General features: G+C 49.5%; 1 protein-coding gene across 5 annotated transcripts; it reads right to left on the bottom strand.

Annotated features, from left to right (window-relative positions):
• Nucleotides 1–20: 20 nt before the first annotated feature.
• Nucleotides 21–17,666, bottom strand: ECI2 (enoyl-CoA delta isomerase 2). Of its 5 annotated transcripts, none has more exons than XM_060403799.1 (10): nucleotides 17,585–17,666; nucleotides 16,370–16,512; nucleotides 14,132–14,285; nucleotides 11,793–11,891; nucleotides 11,395–11,583; nucleotides 11,103–11,172; nucleotides 7,810–7,912; nucleotides 6,991–7,111; nucleotides 2,347–2,436; nucleotides 21–1,024 (listed from the first exon to the last, which is right to left on the bottom strand). In XM_060403799.1, the coding sequence occupies exons 3-10, from the start codon at nucleotides 14,237–14,239 to the stop codon at nucleotides 575–577; spliced, it is 1,230 nt and encodes a 409-aa protein (XP_060259782.1). In that variant the 5' UTR covers nucleotides 14,240–14,285; nucleotides 16,370–16,512; nucleotides 17,585–17,666; the 3' UTR covers nucleotides 21–574. The 5 variants fall into 5 exon arrangements, with proteins under 5 accessions (XP_060259782.1, XP_060259783.1, XP_027814431.2 ...); XM_060403800.1 differs by having other exon boundaries at nucleotides 16,438–16,512; XM_027958630.3 differs by lacking the exon at nucleotides 16,370–16,512 and having other exon boundaries at nucleotides 21–287; nucleotides 881–1,024.
• Nucleotides 17,667–17,952: the final 286 nt, after the last annotated feature.

Raw genomic sequence — 17,952 nt, 5'->3', positions numbered from 1 at the left:
TACAATCATAGCAACTGGTATTTAAGCACTGAAAGAAGGCACAGCAAGCTTTATTCGGCTCGGGGGCTGACAAGCGGGAGCAGCGGTACAACGTTTCCCTGGAGGCGCCCGGCTCCGCTGCCACGCAGCCGTCAGAGCTTCGACTTTCTGGACAGGAAGCTCGCGATGGCGTTCATGCACTCGTCCGACAGCCACCTCTCCCTCAGGACATTGCTTTCTTCCGCGTTGACCGCGTGCAACTTTTCTTTCTCCCTGTCTCTGATGATCTGCTTGGAAATTCTCATGGCCTGAAAAGTCAAAACCAACAGTTAGCTGACGAGGTATTCTAAGAGGAGTTAGGATCATTCTAGAATTCTGATGACTGTGTGGCTCTGTTGTTCCTTTGATCCTGTGACACCTTATAAGGAAGACAGGGCTTCTCGAGCGTTTGTGTGTGCACACGTCACCTTGGCAGGTGTGGGGCGGGCCCTGTGACCGCACACTTCTGGCTCCAGGACTGCATTCTGAGCAGCGAGGATACGAGAGAGTCGCTTACCGGCGGGCACGTGTGGAAGTGCAAGCGTCCTCGAGGAGCTCACCTATCTATCTGCCTGCTCACCTGGGTTCGAGGCCAGAAGTCCCAGCAGTGGCGGCTGGTCAGCCTCCTCAAAGTCATGCCCAGGAAGAACTGCTCCTCTGTCTCCACAGCCCAGAAGTGGAACGGCCATTTGGTAAGTTTCGTAAAAAAGTCAGTATTTCTAATGTTATTACGGCTACTTTTAATATCAGATTTACATGTGCTCAGAGCCAGCGAAGGTGTCTTGTTTTTTTTAAATTGCCTATTTAAGGCAAACGGTTCTTGCAAGTAAAACAAACAAACGAAACAATCCCGAATACTAACATTTGGGGGGAGCTTCGAATATGCTTTCAGCCTGGCCCAGACTTCTTTCTGAAAAGTGCTGTCGGGAAAAACTTCGGTAACGAGTCCTTGGGCACATGCTTCCTGGGCCGTTAACTTTTTCCCAAAAAGGAGCATCTCTGCCGCCTGGAATGAAAAGCAAGGTTAGGACGTGACTTCAGTGAAGAAAGGCTCAGTAACTCAGAGTGAGCTCCTCTCAGCAGACACGCGGCCATTTCCTTCGGTCTTTGAGAGCGCCAGCATTTCTCATTAAGGGAGAAATTGATGACCCCACAGGCAATGCTGTGCAGGCTGTGTGCTGAGACTGTCAGGCTTTCGAGAAGGCTTGTGGAGTTCGCTGCTTCTGTTGTGTGTCTGTGTTGGGGAGGTAAGAGCTGGGATCTGGAGCAGAAATGCCAGATACTGGGTCTGTGACAAATGGCAGCTATGATTCCTTGTTTCGTACACAATAAACAATTACAACAACAAAAAATGGCAACTCATGGTCATAGAGAATGACAGCCAGCTTTTAGAAACAGCAACGGTCAAAATCCCCTTCCCTGGAAATTCACACAGTGGTCTGGCTCTGGGAGGCCTGCCCAGGGAGTCAGATGAGCTCTAATTAACTGGAGGAAGGTGATGAAGACTAACGTTCAGGTCCTAACAAAACTGGGGTCACTGAGTGGGTATCTTTCTCTATGTTCTTCAAAGACTGTTCCACAGCCAAATGCTCTAAGCCTTCGAGTTGGGTCTGCCCGACTTTTCGAGTTCAGATCTGTGTAACACTTCAGGGAATGTGTTGGAAGAAAGAGATTTAAAAGGGGGATTCCTCAGTGGCCTAGTGGTTAGGATTCTGGGCTTTCTCTGTTGTGGCCCAGGTTCAATCCCTGCTCGGGAAGCTGAGATCCTGCAAGCCATGCGGCATGGCCAAAAAAAAAAAAAAAAACTTTAAAAAATCCCCGTTTTTTCCCCATGGAAATCTGACAGCAACAGGCAAAGACTCCATCCCCACTCCTCTCTCAGATCTCAGAGGATGTCTGCCAAGCCTCTCCCACCCCTGACGCCCCGCCCCATCACGCTCCCCTTGGGGTCCTGCACAAAGACGGTGGGCACTGAGGCTTCCACCGATGCAAGGACAGGCCAGAGCAGCCACAGGCCCCTGGGTGCCCACCTGCCCCGAGCAGGCTGGAGAGAAGGCTGGAGAGGCCAGGGCGGCCCTGGGCGCAGGGGCACCCAGCTCAGCGTGACCCGCTGTCTGCGGAGCGGCAGACCGAGTGCCAGCCCCCTCCACACGAGACCCTCCCCACAGCCCGGCTCCTCTCTTTAAAACCCTTGGATCTGCGGGGCAGACCATGTGCTTCTGTGCCGTCCCTATTATCTATTATCGAGGGAAAGAACAGGGAGTACGGGACGGCTTTTTGGAGTGGAGAGACTTACTCACGTTTATTTTTAAGGCTTCTGAGACCTACCTTGCTTGAGCCCATTATCTTGGGGAAAGTGTAAGAGGAACAGCCTTCCGGACTCTGGCCCAGGTGACTGAATGGGGTGTGAAAGGTTGCCTTTTTGGAGAGAAAAAGAGAAAAGAAAATCATCTTTTCACATGTGATTTCAAAAACATCGCCATCTGTTTGTGTCCTCCTTACAATGCTTAATTGAAGTACTTTATCGTGTCACAGGCAGACCTCACTCCATTGACCTTTTGCTTTACTGTGCTTCACAGACTCTGCTTTTTTCTTTTTTAAAAAAAATAAATTGAAGGTTTGTGGCACCTTTGTATCAAGCAGGTCTATCCATGCCATTTTCCCAACAGTGCTATTTTCAAATTAAAATGTTTTTAAAACATTTAAAAATAGCTCATGGTTTTTCAGACACAATGCTATTTGCACTCTCAACAGACTACACTATAATGTAAACGTAACTTCTCAAAGCACCGGGAAATCAAAAAATTCCTTTGACTCACTTTATTGTGATATTTGCTTTATCCCGGTGGTCTTGAAGTGGACCCACAATATCTTCAAAGTGTGCCCATATACACACAAATTGACTCTCTGAACATACACAGTTTGATGAGTTTTAAACAAATGTATAGTCATGTAGCCACTACCATAGTCAAGATATAGAATATTTCTATTGCCCGTAGTGGTAACGAACTTGCCGGCAGGAGGCATAAGAGGCAGAGGCCCGATCCCTGGGTGGGGAAGATCCCCTGGAAAAGGGCATGGCACCGACTCCAGTGTTCTTGGCTGGAGAATCCCGTGGACAGAGGAGCCTGGTGAGCTCCGTGAGGTCGCAGGGTCAGACTGAGCACACAGCCTCGGGTTCCTCGTGCCCTTCCGCAGTAAGCCTGTTCCTCTCATGCCTGAGCCACCACCGATCCGGCTCTGTTCCTACAGTTTTGCCCTTTCTCAAATGTGTACAAATGGAATCGTGCATCCTGTACCCTCTCCTCCTTTTTCAGGCCTCTGTCCTTAGCAGAAGGCTCCTGGGTCTCCACGTTGCTGTCTCATGTACCAGGATTTTGCTCCTTCTTCTTTCTGAGCGGTACTGCATCCGATGGGTGTGTCAGGAGCCATCTATCCACTCACCAGTTGAAGCCATGGTGGCATTTCCAGTATTCTAGATATTGTAAGCTTATGATGAATGTCTATTTTCAACTCTCTTGGGTAAATACCCAGGCATGCAATTGCTGGGCTGTGTGGTAAATGTGTGGTTTAACTAAGAAGTTGCCAGACTATTTTCAGAGAGGCCGCACCATTTACCACCACCACCAGCAGTGTAAGTCCCAAATGCGCCAAGTCCTCCCTAAACCTTGTCATCAGCATCAGCCTTTTCAGAGTGTTGCCCACTCTCATAGGGGTGTCCTGGTGTCTTGGTGTGGTTTTAATCCCTTGGTGGCTCAGCGGTGAAGAATCCACCTACAATGTGGGAGACCTGGGTTCGACCCGTGGGTCAGGAAGATCCCCTGGAGATGGAAAAGGCAACCCACTCCAGTATTCTTGCCTGGGAAATCCCATGGACACAGGAGCCTGGCGGGCTACAGTCCATGGGGTCACAAAAGCATCACACATGACCGAGCAAGTAAACAACAATGACTAATGATGCTGAGCATCTTTTCACGTGTTTCTCAGCTATTTAGTGCCCTCTTGGGTGAAGGAATTTGCAATACTTTGCCCACTATTTTTAAGGTGGCTTGGTTATCTTTTTATTATTGAGCTGTAAGAGTTCTTTACATGTTCTGTTTACAAATCCTTTTCTTAATGGTGTCTTTCTCATATTTTCAAGAGCCAGTTATACTTTCTTTTCTGTGAGCCGTATTATTCCTCTCCAGCTTGTGTTTCTATATTACGTTGTTGATCCATCACTTTACTAATTCATTTTAAAAACTGTACTAGCAAGGTTGGCCTCTATTGCTGTTTTCTCAATTGTCTCGATTTTGCCCCAGAGGTTTTTGATTGGCTTTAAATACCCAAAACTACTTTAATATTGGTTATTTAGGCTACAGAGTCAGTCAGTTATTCGACTACAATAACTGTGTTTTCCGTGTTTTCCTAGATGTCAGAAATATTTTTGTGTTTCTTGATGAATGAAAAGTTCTTAGGAAATTAACTTATAATTTGACAATTCTGTAAACAGCATATTTAGACTTCATTTTCCATAATCCAGACATGGCTGAGGTTTTTTTCAATGAATACTGTTAGAAGATAAAAACATATGATGTGCAACACAGACAAGTCAAAATAATAAAAGTATAAAGAAAACAGATATTAAGGTCACCTGCCTTCTCTTTTGACCCCAAAAGAAAGCCTTTTGGAGAAAATGTGCTGAGAAGGAAGGAACATAATCAGGAAACAAAGAAGGAGCCAACCCTGGAAAGCGCCACAAACAGGTACACGGAAAGCGAAAGATCTGCGGCGTGTAACTCACTTATAAACATGATTATAAGCAACACTGAGCTAACTGTCAGGAATAAGAGCAATAGAGGCAGAGACGGTTAGATACGGCGTCAGGCTGCCTGGTGACCCTGGAGCTTCTTGACCTCTGTGCCACGGTTTTCTCATCTGTGAAATGGGGATGAGGGCCCCTGCCTCACGGGGCCGTTACTATGGGCACTTACTGAATACGTGTAATGGGCGTCAGCAGAGTGTCTCCTGTGGACTGACCACTCAGTTATCTAGTATTGTTATGACTTCCACCTTTTCATGAGCTCAAAGGGGAAATGTGCTGTTTGCTGATGGAGACACCAATAGACAGGCATGACCTACTGTCCATAATAAAGAATAATTGGTTATATGGGTTAAATGTTAACCCACGTTTAATATGGTATACATTCAAGAAGCCAGGAATGAACAGATCCTATAAAATCAATTCCTCTCCACAGCTTCTTTCTTCTGTGTCTTTCTCTGATTTGAAATTGAATCCTGGTTTAATTCAGTTGGGTGAACTCTCAGCGGTGGTCACTATTTGTCAAATATCTTACTGTGGGCCCAATCTGTCAGCATATATAATACACACACATTTCCCTCTGATTTCAATTTTAATTTAAGTTGTATCATAAGACGGAGTCCTGGGAATCTTTAAAAAGATGATGCCCGTGACAGTCACCTGGAATCTAGTGGGAGAATAAGATGGAAATATGACACTATCTGGCTTTCAAGTCCTACAGAAAGAGACCGCCAAGTTCAGGTCAGGAACTTCTGCTCTCACCCTGCTCAAAGCAGGTCAACTGATGGGTCATTTAACACACAGAATGGGACTGAAGACTGTGAATTTCTGCCTTTGGGCAGAAAGTTCTACCTACAAAGGTTAGGTAGCCAAGTGTCTAGAATTGCACTTGCTATTTTTACGGGGAAATTATTAATAAGTATTAGATCTGACAATATGCCCAATCAGATTGAAAGGAATCCAGTCAAAGATGGAGCAAGGAGTAAAGGACCCTTATAAATGGCCCTGTTACTGGAGAAGGTACCTCCAACAAAACCAGGAATCTCTTCAGCAGCAAAACCCAACTGTTCCCTGCAAGGATACGTGTACGTCAGCAAATTTCATTGCCACAAAAGCAAGAGTCACTCTAAGACTCTGATAACCCTAAGAGGTGGTTATTAGTTCTATAGGAGAAGTTCTAGGGTCAAAGCGCTAAGATAAATGTTTATCACATCTTTGTTTATAAGGAAAAAAACTAGACATGCTAGGGTTCCAGTGTCAGGGACTGGTTAAATTAGGTAAGCTAAATAACCCAAATGTTAGCACTGCTCATCTCTGAGTGGGGAGAGGAGTGATTTTATTTTTTAAAAATGTTTAGCATTTATCTACCTGGCCACAGCAGGTTTAGTGGTGGCATGCAGGCTCTGCACTGTGGCACGAGGGGTCTTTAGCTGTGGCATGCAAACTCTTGCTTGGCACGTGGGGTCCAGTTCCCTGACCAAGGGTGGACCTGGGCCCCCTGCATTGGGAGTGTAGGGTCTTCGCCACTGGACCACTAGGGAAGTCCCAAGGAGTGATTTTTAAATCAGTTGTTTTCCTTGTACTTTTCCATATTTTCCAAATTTTTATTTTCTGCTATGACATACATTACTACTACGGTAGGAACTGAAGTGCAAATCTATGTAATTCAATGGTGAGCACGAGGCAGTAACTTCTCTGAGCTTCGGTTTTCTTATCTGCTAAGGGGGGAGTGAAAGTAGATGCCGCCTGAAAGTCCTTTCTCAGTCTAGATTTCTAGACTCCAGGGTTCACTCACATTGAAAAAAAATGATCAGATAACTCACTTGCATAACCTTCAAAGCTGCTCTGTTTTTTTTCACCCGTGCTTTCAAGTCTGAAGGTCTCCCAACTATTTTAGAGCAAAGTTGAATGAGTCTTGCATCAAAGGCTGAGAGTAAACAGAACCAAAAGGGCTGGGACGATGCTGGAGACAACACTGGTGTTTAGGAAAACTCAGGTTAATAGTGAAGGAAGACCCGTCAAAGACGACTAATTCTTTGGGGAAAATGTAACTTTCATCCCTTCTAACCCCGACCGCATGCCCTCTGTTTACTATCGGCAACGCCAAAGCAGCCTTTGGAGGAGCGTGTCTTCACCAGCCTGACATCACTCGCTTCTGCCGGCGGACTTACCCGGTCGGTCGCGTACACGACATCAAACAGCCCGAGGATGGTGACGGAGATCCCCACGGCCGGACCGTTGACCACGGCCACCAGAGGCTTCGGGAAGTCTATGAAACAGTTGACGAAATCCCTGCAGACACGGCAACAGACAAGCGTGTTGAGCTGTTTGCAACAGCTTCACCGAGGTACAAGCGGGGCCGGGGGCCGGAACGCGCTTCTCTGGGGGGAGCTGGGGACGTTTCCACCTCCGGGCGCCTCCCTGGCCTGCAGCCTGCGATTCACCCAGGCCCCGTCTGCAGGACACTGGAGGGGTGCCTGCAGGGGCCCCGCGGCCGGCCTCAGTTCAGATCCTGCGTCCTGGGCCTTCCGTCAGGGCCGTGAGCCAGCGGCCACCTCGGAGTCGGCACGGGCCGCGGGGTGCCAGCGTGCTGGGCAGCAGGGTGCTGGGCAGCAGGGTGCTGGGCAGCAGGGTGCTGGGCAGCAGGGTGCTGGGCAGCAGGGCCCGTCTCCAGCCCCCTGCGCGCAGCGGGCCGGGCAGCGAGGCGCCCCCAGCCCGGGAGCCTCGGTGCGGCGGCGGCGGTGCTGTCGCCAAGTCGTGAGCGCCACGGCCTCGACGCGGAGACCCGAGCGCGCGCCGGGAGCGGGCGGCCGGGCCCTGGGCGGCTCCGTGCGGAGCGCCCAGGGGAACGGGAGTCACCGCGAGGAGCCAGACGCCCTTCCGGATGGCGGCGGGACAAGCACAGCCGACCGCAGGGAGCCCGGGTCTCTCCTTCCCGCAAGCTCAGACCCTGATGAACGGGCGAGCGCCCGGGGCAGCCGGCGCCTCACCTCAGGAGGACCGCGCTGCTCCGGGCCATCTCCTCCGGGCCGCCGGCCGGCAGGCTCGTGAAGTTGGTCAGGTCGTTCCCGCTGCAGAAGTAGTCCCCGCTGCCTGCGAACACAAGCACGGCGCCACTCCCGCGCCCGCGCCGGGCGCCTCCCGCGCCGCGTTCGGCGAGGGCACCGAGAGCCCGCGGCGCGCCCGCGCCCGCTGACCGGCGGCCGCCGCATTAAGCACACGCGGACGAACCAACGCGGCCGCAGCGGGGCTCGGGGAGGGGCTTTGCCGAGGCGGGGACAAGGGCACTGAGGCCTGCAGGGCGGACTGCGGAGGGGGGACAGGGGCGGGAACAGGGCGGGGTGTTCTCCGTAGCTGACAGCGCGTGTGAGGCTCTGGGGCGGGTCACCCGGCTCGATGGGCCCAGAGAGGCACCATCACAAATGGATGCGTTCAGCCTGCTCTTCTCGGTCCAAGACAGGTAAGTTAGAAGGGAAAGCAGAATTTAGGGAATCTACATGACATGAATTAGAAAGGCAAGTTTAATCGACATAATTATAACTCTACACCTTAACAATCTAGAGTGAATTTACTTTTAATTCTTAAAATTTTAAAATTTAAACATTTATTGTTATTACTTGACCAGGCTGTGTGGCCTATGGGATCTTAGTTTCCCTGACCACGGATTGAATCTGTGTGCCTGGCATTGGGACCAGGGAGGGAGTGGACCACCAAGGATGTCCCTGAAGTTACTTTTTAAGTGTTTCTGGATGATATAAAAAAAAATTAGTCATTTTTTTGCTTCTTAATCTTCAAGGTAGATATTTCAATATACATCTAGTATACATGAAATTTTAACAGATTCTAAAAAAAATCAGAAAAACTGATCATCTCTGATTATAAGCTAGGAATTGATAACAGAACTGCAAAACAAACAAAAATCCTTTCTGAAAACGGAAGGACCTATTATTACAATGCTTAGATGAAAAGAATAGGAAACCAAAGCGAAGGGTATATAGAAAATAACTAAGGAACAAGCATGTGAGCTAAGTCATGTCTGACTCTCTGTGACTCGTTGGACTGTAGCCCACTAGGCTCCTCTGTCTCTGGAGAGTCTCCAGGCAGGAATACTGGAGTGAGTTGCCATGCCCTCCTGGAGGGGATCTTGCTAATCCAGAGGTCGAACCGGTATCTCTTATGTCTCCTGCACTGGCAGGCAGGTTCTTACCACTAGCGCCACCTGGGAAGCCCAGAGAATAAGCACTATTTCTCAGCACTTAATCTTTCGGTTTTCTTACTTGTAAAATACTAGTAATAATAGGGCCTAATCTCATAGAGTTATTGCAAGAAAGCTTAGAAGAGTTACAAATTAAGAAAGCCACCAAACAGATTAAAATGCTTAGCCCAGTGCTCAGCAAATATGAAGTATGATACGCTTGTTGGCCGTTATGACCAGTTATTGTGAAACTCAGCAGTTTCACTTCTACAACAAGGATATCTTTGCACATTTACTGAAAGATGGATGTCTGAGGATATTCCTTGCAGCATGATTTTAATAGCAAAAGAATAAGTACAATCCACCTGTTCACTGGCAGAGGAATGATGACATAAATTATGGGGTCCTGAAACTTTCATACTTCGCAGTCCTGCAGAGGAAAACTTAGATGTGCAGGTGCTGACTGAGAACAAATTTTCAGGACATGCAGTTAGGACAGAAAGGTGGGTGTAGTATGTGTGTGTTATGTGCGTCGTCTTCTGTTTATAAAATGAGGGGCAGGGAGAACCACACACACACACAGGCAGTTTCTAGAAGGCTCAAGAAAAGCTGAGCTATCTTTAGGATGCAGGACTGGGGTTTCTAGCTTAGTTATTTGCCATTTTATAGTCTTTGGATTTTTAAGAAACGATGTGCCTGCATTGTACATTTAGTTTAAAAAATGTTCACTAAAAAGTCAGAACCTGTTCTCCTCCCGTACCCAGCCAGTGCTGCCTCTGGACTGTTCCTGGTGCCTTCCTTCTTCTAGGCATACAGTGGGATGCCAGAGCATCTTCATGCCTTCCCTGCTTCACCCTTTCTCATTAGCTGTTAGGTATCTTTCTCCTCACCTCTCTCTCACTCTCTCTTTTTCACTAAAGGTGCTCTGATATAATATTATATATTTTACAAATTTCAATGAGAATTAAAATCACTCCTGGGAATTCCCTGGTGGTCCAGTGGTTAGGACTCTGTACTTTCACTGCCAAGGACCAGAGTTTAGTCCCTGATTGGGGAACTAAGATCCCACAAGCTGCGTGATGCAGCCAAAAAAGATAAATAAAATAAGATGACCCCTGCTTCTGCCACGCCAGTACACACAGCAGGAGCTCCCACTCCCCAAGTGCCTGTGTGAGCCCTGCCCTGCACTGCCTCATGTCACCATCTTGACCACTCTGCGGGGTTACGAAGACACCGTCTTCTCCATTTAGGAAGCAGAATTCACCCACAAGTGGTAAGAAGTGAAGCTGGGGTTTAAACTCAAGTTGATCTGAGTCCAGAACCTCAGCCTTCACCGCTACATACATGCAAAGCCCCTACCAAGTTCAATCATCAAGTTCTCATCAGCCCAGGCCCACCAGCATCCGTGCTTTCCAATTATTCTCACAGTGCTGGTATAACTGCTAATGTTCTATTTCTCAAACGTTTTTCTAGATGGTCAGTCTCTGCAGTTGCACTTTCTAATGCTTTTGTAAAACACGGCCTACAGGGCGGCCTGTCATGTGGTTTATCACGGTCCTTTAGGGATTTAGAATGTTGGGGAGATTCCTGTGTCAAAGTATGTGAACATTTTACGGATTGTCAAATGCTGTCTTTTTAAAAGGTCCTAACGCTTTTTAAAGCCATTTATGCTGCTGTCAGCTAGGGGAATTCACTCTACCGTGACCTTGTCAAAATTCAGTACAGTATAAAATTTTGCTAATTCAGACGAGCATTAATAGAAAATGGTATCTCATCGTTTTTATTTGTGTTCTTGCTTATTACTCTGGTTGCATTTTCCTTGTTTCTTTGATGCCAAGACTTTCTCATACAAACTGTCTATTCATTTTACTTACCAGTTTATCTAACAGGTTTACCAAATTGTACCTGCTTTTTACATGATAAAGATATCAGTCCCATGTCTTCCCATATCGTTTATGTATTTAAGAATTAGGGTATCTCAGCACTAGAAAGATGATAGAGCTTATTTATTCAATTCCCTTTCTAGGAGAAAATCCTCCCCTGCCCCCAAACAGAAATCCAATTAAGAAATCCAAGGAAATGTCTTACCTGTTAAAACAGTTATGGGTGACTCATCCTTGCTTGCAGCCTGAAGTGCAGCTATGATGTCATGATACATCTGCGTGAAAGAGGGAAGACGAGGAAAGGAGAAAACTGAAAACGATCATCCCCACCCAGTGGGTCCTCTCCACGTCGGTCTGCAAGCCCGCTCTTTGCAAAGTGCCAAACGCTTGCCTGGGCTGTATTTACAGAACCAAAAAGGATGCTGATACTCTACCGTTTTCGAGTGAAACAGACGAGACAAGACAAGCAGGATGGACTCCCGGGCAGATGGTGTTACCTGAGTGGTGAGAGCATTTTTTTTGGTTGGACGGTTCAGCCTGATGGTGGTGATGCCGTCTCCGGAGGTCACCACCAGGCTATCGCTTTCCGGTTGCTTCCTGTCTGCTGCAGGGGCCTCTGGGCTGGGGGACTCAGAGGAAGCACTCAGCTTGGACACCAAGTCCACGTAGTTCTGTCGGGCAGCTTCCTAAAGAGAGATGGTGATTTCAGCCCAGTTAATGAACAGCATTTTGAGACACTTCCTGTCCTAATAAGTACACCTGGCAATGAAGGTCCTGGTTGGATATAGGGACCTCTATCCCCAGAAGGCTCATCTTTATGTCTTAATAGGGAGAAACACCCACCTCCCTTAGGAGCACAGTAAGTGAAATAAAAGCAGGGTGGGAGTCCATGTACCTTGGACAGACTGCCAAGAGCATTCCATGCATCCCATTTGGTCTTATTGATAAAGTCCAGCATACCTGGTTTGGGCACGTTACAAGGTCCTTCAGTGGCCTATGAAAGGAGAGGGGCAATTACTGGTCAAAGGCACATGCAAACTGGACCTTAAACAGCTGAGATCCAAAAAATGCACACTGGCGTGATGGTGCCTTCCCCTCCCAGGTAGCTTCACAAGGCAGAGACTGGTCTGAACTTTCCTCTCCCTTGCCCTCTCTTTGATGCTGCCGCTAAAAATGTACAAACAGGAGAAAAAAAGACTGGAGAGCCAAACTATGCTATTATGGGTTATCAGTCCCTCAAGTTGTAACTGCCTGCGTATGAACATAAGGCAAGATCAGGGTTTGGGGAAATGCTTTCAAAAAACTAATCGTTCGTTAGGTTTGCATTGATGGTTCAAGCAAACAATCTTTAAAGGAAACTAGCCTACAAACATTTAGAAAACATGGTATATCCTGAAAGCTCATTCAAAGGTACCACTCCCCACCAATTCCTCCCAAATCTATGGTGGTGGATGTCCGGTAAGTGAGCAACAGAGTTGCCCCTGGAGGGGGGCGGGGGTGGGGGTGGGCACCAGAGCCACCGGCCCTTAAGACACTTAATTGAAGGACATGCAGCTGGAGGGGGTAAGTGCAGTGAGTGTTTTGAGATTAAAAAATATATATGCACTATTCTTTCCAGAAATGGCAACTTAGAACTCCATTTACTAACTGTGCTTTTAATTTTCATAATATAACTAGCTAAAAGAGAAAAGAAGAGAGAGGCTCTGAAAGACAAAGACGGTAAAGGAGGCTAAGATGGTCCGAAGAAAAAGACTGATTTCTCAAGAGTTAGCCATCGGGGATGCTAGAGGCAACACGGGCGTAAGACTGCCCCCCACTTCTGACACATGGGTGTGAGACCAGGGGCTCCTGGAAGTGCTGACTCGGGGCAGTGACGGCTCACAGGACACACTCTCCTCCTCTCAGTTACCAGTCATTGCAGGCGGGGTGGGGAAGAAAAGTGCAGGCGTGAGTGTGCCCCGCCCGCACCGGCCACTGCAGAGTGAGGACCGTGTGCCCTCCCAGTCTCCGAACTGGCGTGTGACGCACACACAGAGTCCCGCTCGCCAGGGAAGCTCATCCAGGCCTCCTCGGTGTTCAGAGTTTTCCCTGGGGCTCCGCCACTTCTGAGTGACTCTCTGTAGCTGCAGCCTCTGCTCCAAACCCCACTGTCACTACCTGGGGGGGCCAGTCCCCTCTAAATCCCATCCTTAGACTCTCCAGGCAAACAAAGACTCGGTCTATCATGCTTGGCATTTCAAGGGCTTGGAAATTACCTCCCAGAAGCCAGGGGCGAGGGTCAGACCCCTGCAGGGCAAGGTTAATCCTTTAACACACACACTAGTACCGAAGTAAGAGGGGCTCACAGGGGTCACAGGAAGAGAAAGAGAGGACACAGGAGCCCAGAGGGTCTGACTTTCTGGATAGTTTTCAGACACTGTAACTGAAAACTCAAGTTTTGAAATGTTTTTATAAAGATTTTCAAATATATGTAAGAGTAGAATATTATAATGAACTCCCAATATTCAGCCCCCAAATTCAATTAACTCTCATTTTTGCTATATTTGCTTCAACCATCCTTTTCTTTTCTGTTTTGCTTAATTTTTTTAGAGAATGGCAAACACCACACCATTTTTCACTCCATGTACTTAGTATGCACTCCTAAAAAAAAAAAAAAAATCAATTTTTCTTATATAACCATGATGCTATTAAGAACAGTTCGGCAGCCCACCAGGCTCCCCCATCCCTGGGATTCTCCAGGCAAGAACACTGCAGTGGGTTGCCATTTCCTTCTCCAATGCATGAAAGTGAAAAGTAAAAGTGAAGTCGCTCAGTTGTGTCCGGCTCCTAGTGACCCCATGGACTGCAGCCCACCAGGCTCCCCCTGTCCGTGGGATTTTCCAGGCAAGAGTACTGGAGTGGGGTGTCATCGCCTTCTAGGTGTCATCTAATACTCAATCCCTATTCAAATTTCCCCAGCTGTCTCAAGGCCACTCTGATGGCTGGCTGTTGCTTGCTGTTTTGGTTGTTGCATCTTTGAAGTCTCTTTTACTCCGCAGTGATCCTAAGGAGTGACTATTTGCCTTAACAGCGCTCTGAAATCTTATCTAATAAACTCTCAGGCATACAGTCTTCAGAGGAAAGGCAGCGACGCACCTACACACTCAGGCTGCCTTCTCAGAGCAACAGACAGCGTGTCTATCTGAGGACCCATGTGCTCAAGATGCTTCTCTCTCAAACACCCGTGGCGCTTACCTGCTTGTAGAGTGCGTAGAGTTTCAGCTTCACCTCATTGCCCGGATCCTCCTTCAGGAGCTTCAACTGGCTCACCGCGTTGTTAAAGTCCTTCTGGCTGGTTTGCATGGCGGGGCCACCCACGTGCAGCCCAAGGGCTGGGACCTGCAGGGGGCTGCAAACCGGCATGCAGGTTCCTAACTGTTTCCAATTCCTCCACGCCAAAACGCTACATTTCTCCAGTGATATTTTCCTCCCACTTGCCCTAGCCACCTGGCTGCGAATGGTTAGTGGTTTCCAAACCGGTCCCTAGATAAGAAATCCAGAGAGGAGCTAACTTCGGTAAGGAAGGCCCTCAGAGATAAAAGCAGCCAGAAGCCAGGGAGCCCAGAGGCAGGAAGTAAATGAGAGGCCTGGGAGGAGGCAGGGGGGCAGGAGCGCTGGGCAGGGTCTGAGGGCTGCCAAGCCTCTTGCGCAACTGAAGTTGTTTTAACCCACTTGATGATGGCAAAGAGCAAAAAAAAAGTTCTTTTTAGAAGCAAAGCTGTTTTATGAGGGACCTCCCTGGTGGTTCCATGGCTAAGATGCTGTGCTCCCAATGGAGGGAGCCTGGGTCTGATCCCTCGTCAGGGAACTAGATCCCACACGGTGCAAGACCTGGTACAGCTGGAAACGAGCAAACAAAACCGGAGAAGCAACTACGGGGAAGGGACATTCAGACTGTGAATGCCCAGAGTTTGTGGGGATGATCTGAGTTTCAGCCTGGGTAAAGCTCCCCTCTGCTGATCTAAATAACTCTCCAAGACCTCGGGGGCACTAGTTCCTGCCATGGTGAAGGGGACTCTTCTCCGTAGTGGTAAAAGCTAAACGGGGGCACCGTGGAATCCGCCTGTCTGGCCACCCCAGCAAACTGCTCCAGCATCGAGACACTTATTTTGAGGCTGGCAGCTGGACATTATCTCTTAGAAAAGTGAAAGTTGCTCAGTCATGTCTGACTCTTTGCGACTCCTCAGGCCACAATACTGAAGTGGGTAGCCTTTCCCTTCTCCAGGGGGTCTTACCAACCCACGGACTGAACCCAGGTCTTCTGCATTGTAGGTAGATTATTTTACCAGATGAGCGAGCCACAGGGGAAGCCCAGCTCTTGGATGGCAAAGTCAAAACTCTCTCCTGGCTTATTAAGAGACACTATCCTGTATACTTCTGGCTTGTGAAATGATTATGCTTCCCGCCAGGAACCCGTGTCAAATAGAACACTCGACAAGACAGTCTCAACCTCTGAGCATAACGGCAACCCACTCCAGTATTCCTGCCCAGAGAATCCCACGGACAGAGGAGCCTAGAGGTGTTCTATTTGACACGGGTTCCTGGCGGGAAGTATAATCATTTCACAAGCCAGAAGTATACAGGATAGTGTCTCTTAATAAGCCAGGAAGGAGTTTTGACTTTGCCATCCAAGAGCTGGGCTTCCCCTGTGGCTCTGCACCCCACAGACAAAACGAGGATAACGAGGATACCGAGGCCGCGGGGGTAAAGCACGCGGGAAGAGCGCAGCGTCCCAAGGTCCGGAAACCGCGTCTGCAGCTGAACCTGCGTCCCTCTGGAACCAAGTTTCCTGACCAACTTCGTGAGTCGTCCTTCTGCGCAAAATCCTGTCCCCTCTCTCGTCCCCTCTGACCTCAATCTGGGCAAACCGCTAAGAAACCAGTCAGACGACTAAACCCACTGCTGCCAATACTTTCGTTCCTGCATTAAAACTGCCGTTCTAAACAGCCCCCAAACATGCAAACTCAGGCTGTTTCTCCAGAGCAGGATAAGCCCACAGACCTCCAAGCCACGGACCACCTGGCCAGAGTCATAAACCAGAGACATCCAGTGATTACTCTCACCACTTCAATAATCAACTTCAGCTTCTCTGCTCTTCCCCCTCCTCCCCCCCAAAAAAACCCTGAGGGGGTTTCTGTGGCCGCTTCTCCCACTCCCTTGGGGTTCTGCAATGAATCCTTTGCCGCCAGCTCCTGCTGCTGGAACTTGGTCTTCTGCTCCAAGGGCACAAGAAGAGCCTTTCCTTCTATGATGTAGTCACTGATTAACAAAGTATAAACTTTAATCAGGTCAATGCCTAACTCTGCTCAGCAAACATGTGCATCCCAGCACACACACACATAACAGGAGGGGAGAAGAAAGGTAGGTTTTCAGAAGGAAAACTGGTTGGTGTTGCAGATAGCTCTTCTTTCCTAAGAGAGGTGGAGGACCTACCTGGGGGAATCTACTTGGCCTGGACGCTAGGCTGTGAAGCACCCTGAGCAGACACGCTCAGTCCTCACCTCCAGAAGTCTAAAGAGCCAGCAGCAGAGTGGGGACAGCAAGCGTGGCCAGGTTAAGTCCTTTTTAAGCACACACTGTAAGCAGAGGGAAGGGAAAAGCATCACAGCACAGCAGTGAGGTCACAAACAAACAATGGATGTTCACAGCAAAGACTCTCATCCAAGTTACAAATAAACCCCAAACATAACAAATGTATCACCTCCTCTGCAATAATGTAATTTTCAAAGAGTGAGCCCAAACTTTGAATTAATGCCTTTCAGTAAAATTAGCCTTCTGGTTTTACATTAGGCTTCCCTGGTGCCTCAGTGGTAAAGAATCTGCCTGCAATGCAGGAGACCCAGGTTTGATCCCTGGGTCGGGAAGATCCCCTGGAGGAGGAAATGACAAACCACTTCAGTATTCTTGCCTGGAGAATCCAAGGACAGAGGAGCCTGGAGGGCTATAATCCACTGGGTCGCAAAAGACTTAGCGACTAAAGGACACGTTTTATATTAACTGAATCATTCCCCCCCTCCCCCAAAAAAGGAAAAACTCTGAATCCTACACGAATCTGGCAGCTGGCAAGTTTCAAGTAGAAAACGAACAGAAAATTTGAAATGTCAATAAAGGCCGAAATGTGCTTCCCCCCCCCCCAATACGATACAAACGTATTTACTTTAAAATCGAGTTTTAAAAACAATTACAAAGCACGACCGTTTAATACATAAACCGGGAACGTGCCTCTCCACGGAGGCGGCTGGCGCGCCGTGCGGTCTCCCCGTCGCCTGTGAGCCCGGGTCCGGCCTCACGTGGGCCGCCGCGCGCCCCGCCAGAAGTCACCCGGAGGATGTCCTCCGCGAAGCACCCGGGTCACCCCCCGGACTGCGGGGCGGTCCTCTGGAAGGCCCGACTCGGCAGGCCGCGCCCAAGTCTCCCCACCCGCCCGGGGCGGCGTCTCCGAGCCCGGCAGCGGCCGGCGGAGGGGGACCAGGCTTGGCGGGCCAGACCTCCTTCGGGCCCCGAGGACGGCGAGCGCGAGGCGGCCGCCTGATGTCACGCTCCCCGGCCAGCCCGCGTGGCCCGCAGGGGCAGGAGGAGGAGACAGGCAGCGAGCTCCCGCAAGGACGCGGCGTCCAAGTGCGGCCCTGGGCCCGGCTCAGCACGTACCTGCGGAGAAACCCGGAGTACCAGCACCTGGCGAGCCGGCCGGCGAACCCCGCCATGGCCGCCCGAGGACAAGGGCGGAACTGCCCGGCGGGGCCCCGGGCCTGACACCATAGGTAGAAGCGAGGGCCGTGGGCGGGGCCGGGGCTCGGGGGCGGGGCCTGGCCGGGCCGGGGCCTCATGCCATAGGTAGAAGCGAGGGCCGTGGGCGGGGCCGGGGACGGAGCCTGACGCCATAGGTAGAAGTAGAGGCAGGGGGCGGGGCCGGGCGGAGACGGGGGCCGGGGCGGGGCTTGACGCGATGCAGTTCAGTCGCTCGGACATGTCGGACTCTCTGCGACCCCATGAACCGCACCACGCCAGGCCTCCCT

Source organism: Ovis aries, chromosome 20 (genome assembly GCF_016772045.2).
Source record: "Ovis aries strain OAR_USU_Benz2616 breed Rambouillet chromosome 20, ARS-UI_Ramb_v3.0, whole genome shotgun sequence".
Lineage (NCBI taxonomy): Eukaryota > Metazoa > Chordata > Mammalia > Artiodactyla > Bovidae > Ovis > Ovis aries.
Note: the sequence above shows the minus strand (reverse complement) of the source record. Positions and strands in the feature narration are given on the sequence as shown.

Excerpts from the sequence above, each read along its gene's own strand:
- ECI2 (XM_060403797.1), bottom strand. The coding sequence starts at position 17,640 with ATGGCGGGGTTCGCCGGCCGGCTCGCCAGGTGCTGGTACTCCGGGTTT. Across the intron at positions 14,286-17,584 it reads TACTCCGGGTTTCTCCGCAG|CCCCCTGCAGGTCCCAGCCC; the intron begins GTACGTGCTGAG and ends GCCGGTTTGCAG. Across the intron at positions 11,173-11,394 it reads AAAATGCTCTCACCACTCAG|ATGTATCATGACATCATAGC; the intron begins GTAACACCATCT and ends TCTTTCACGCAG.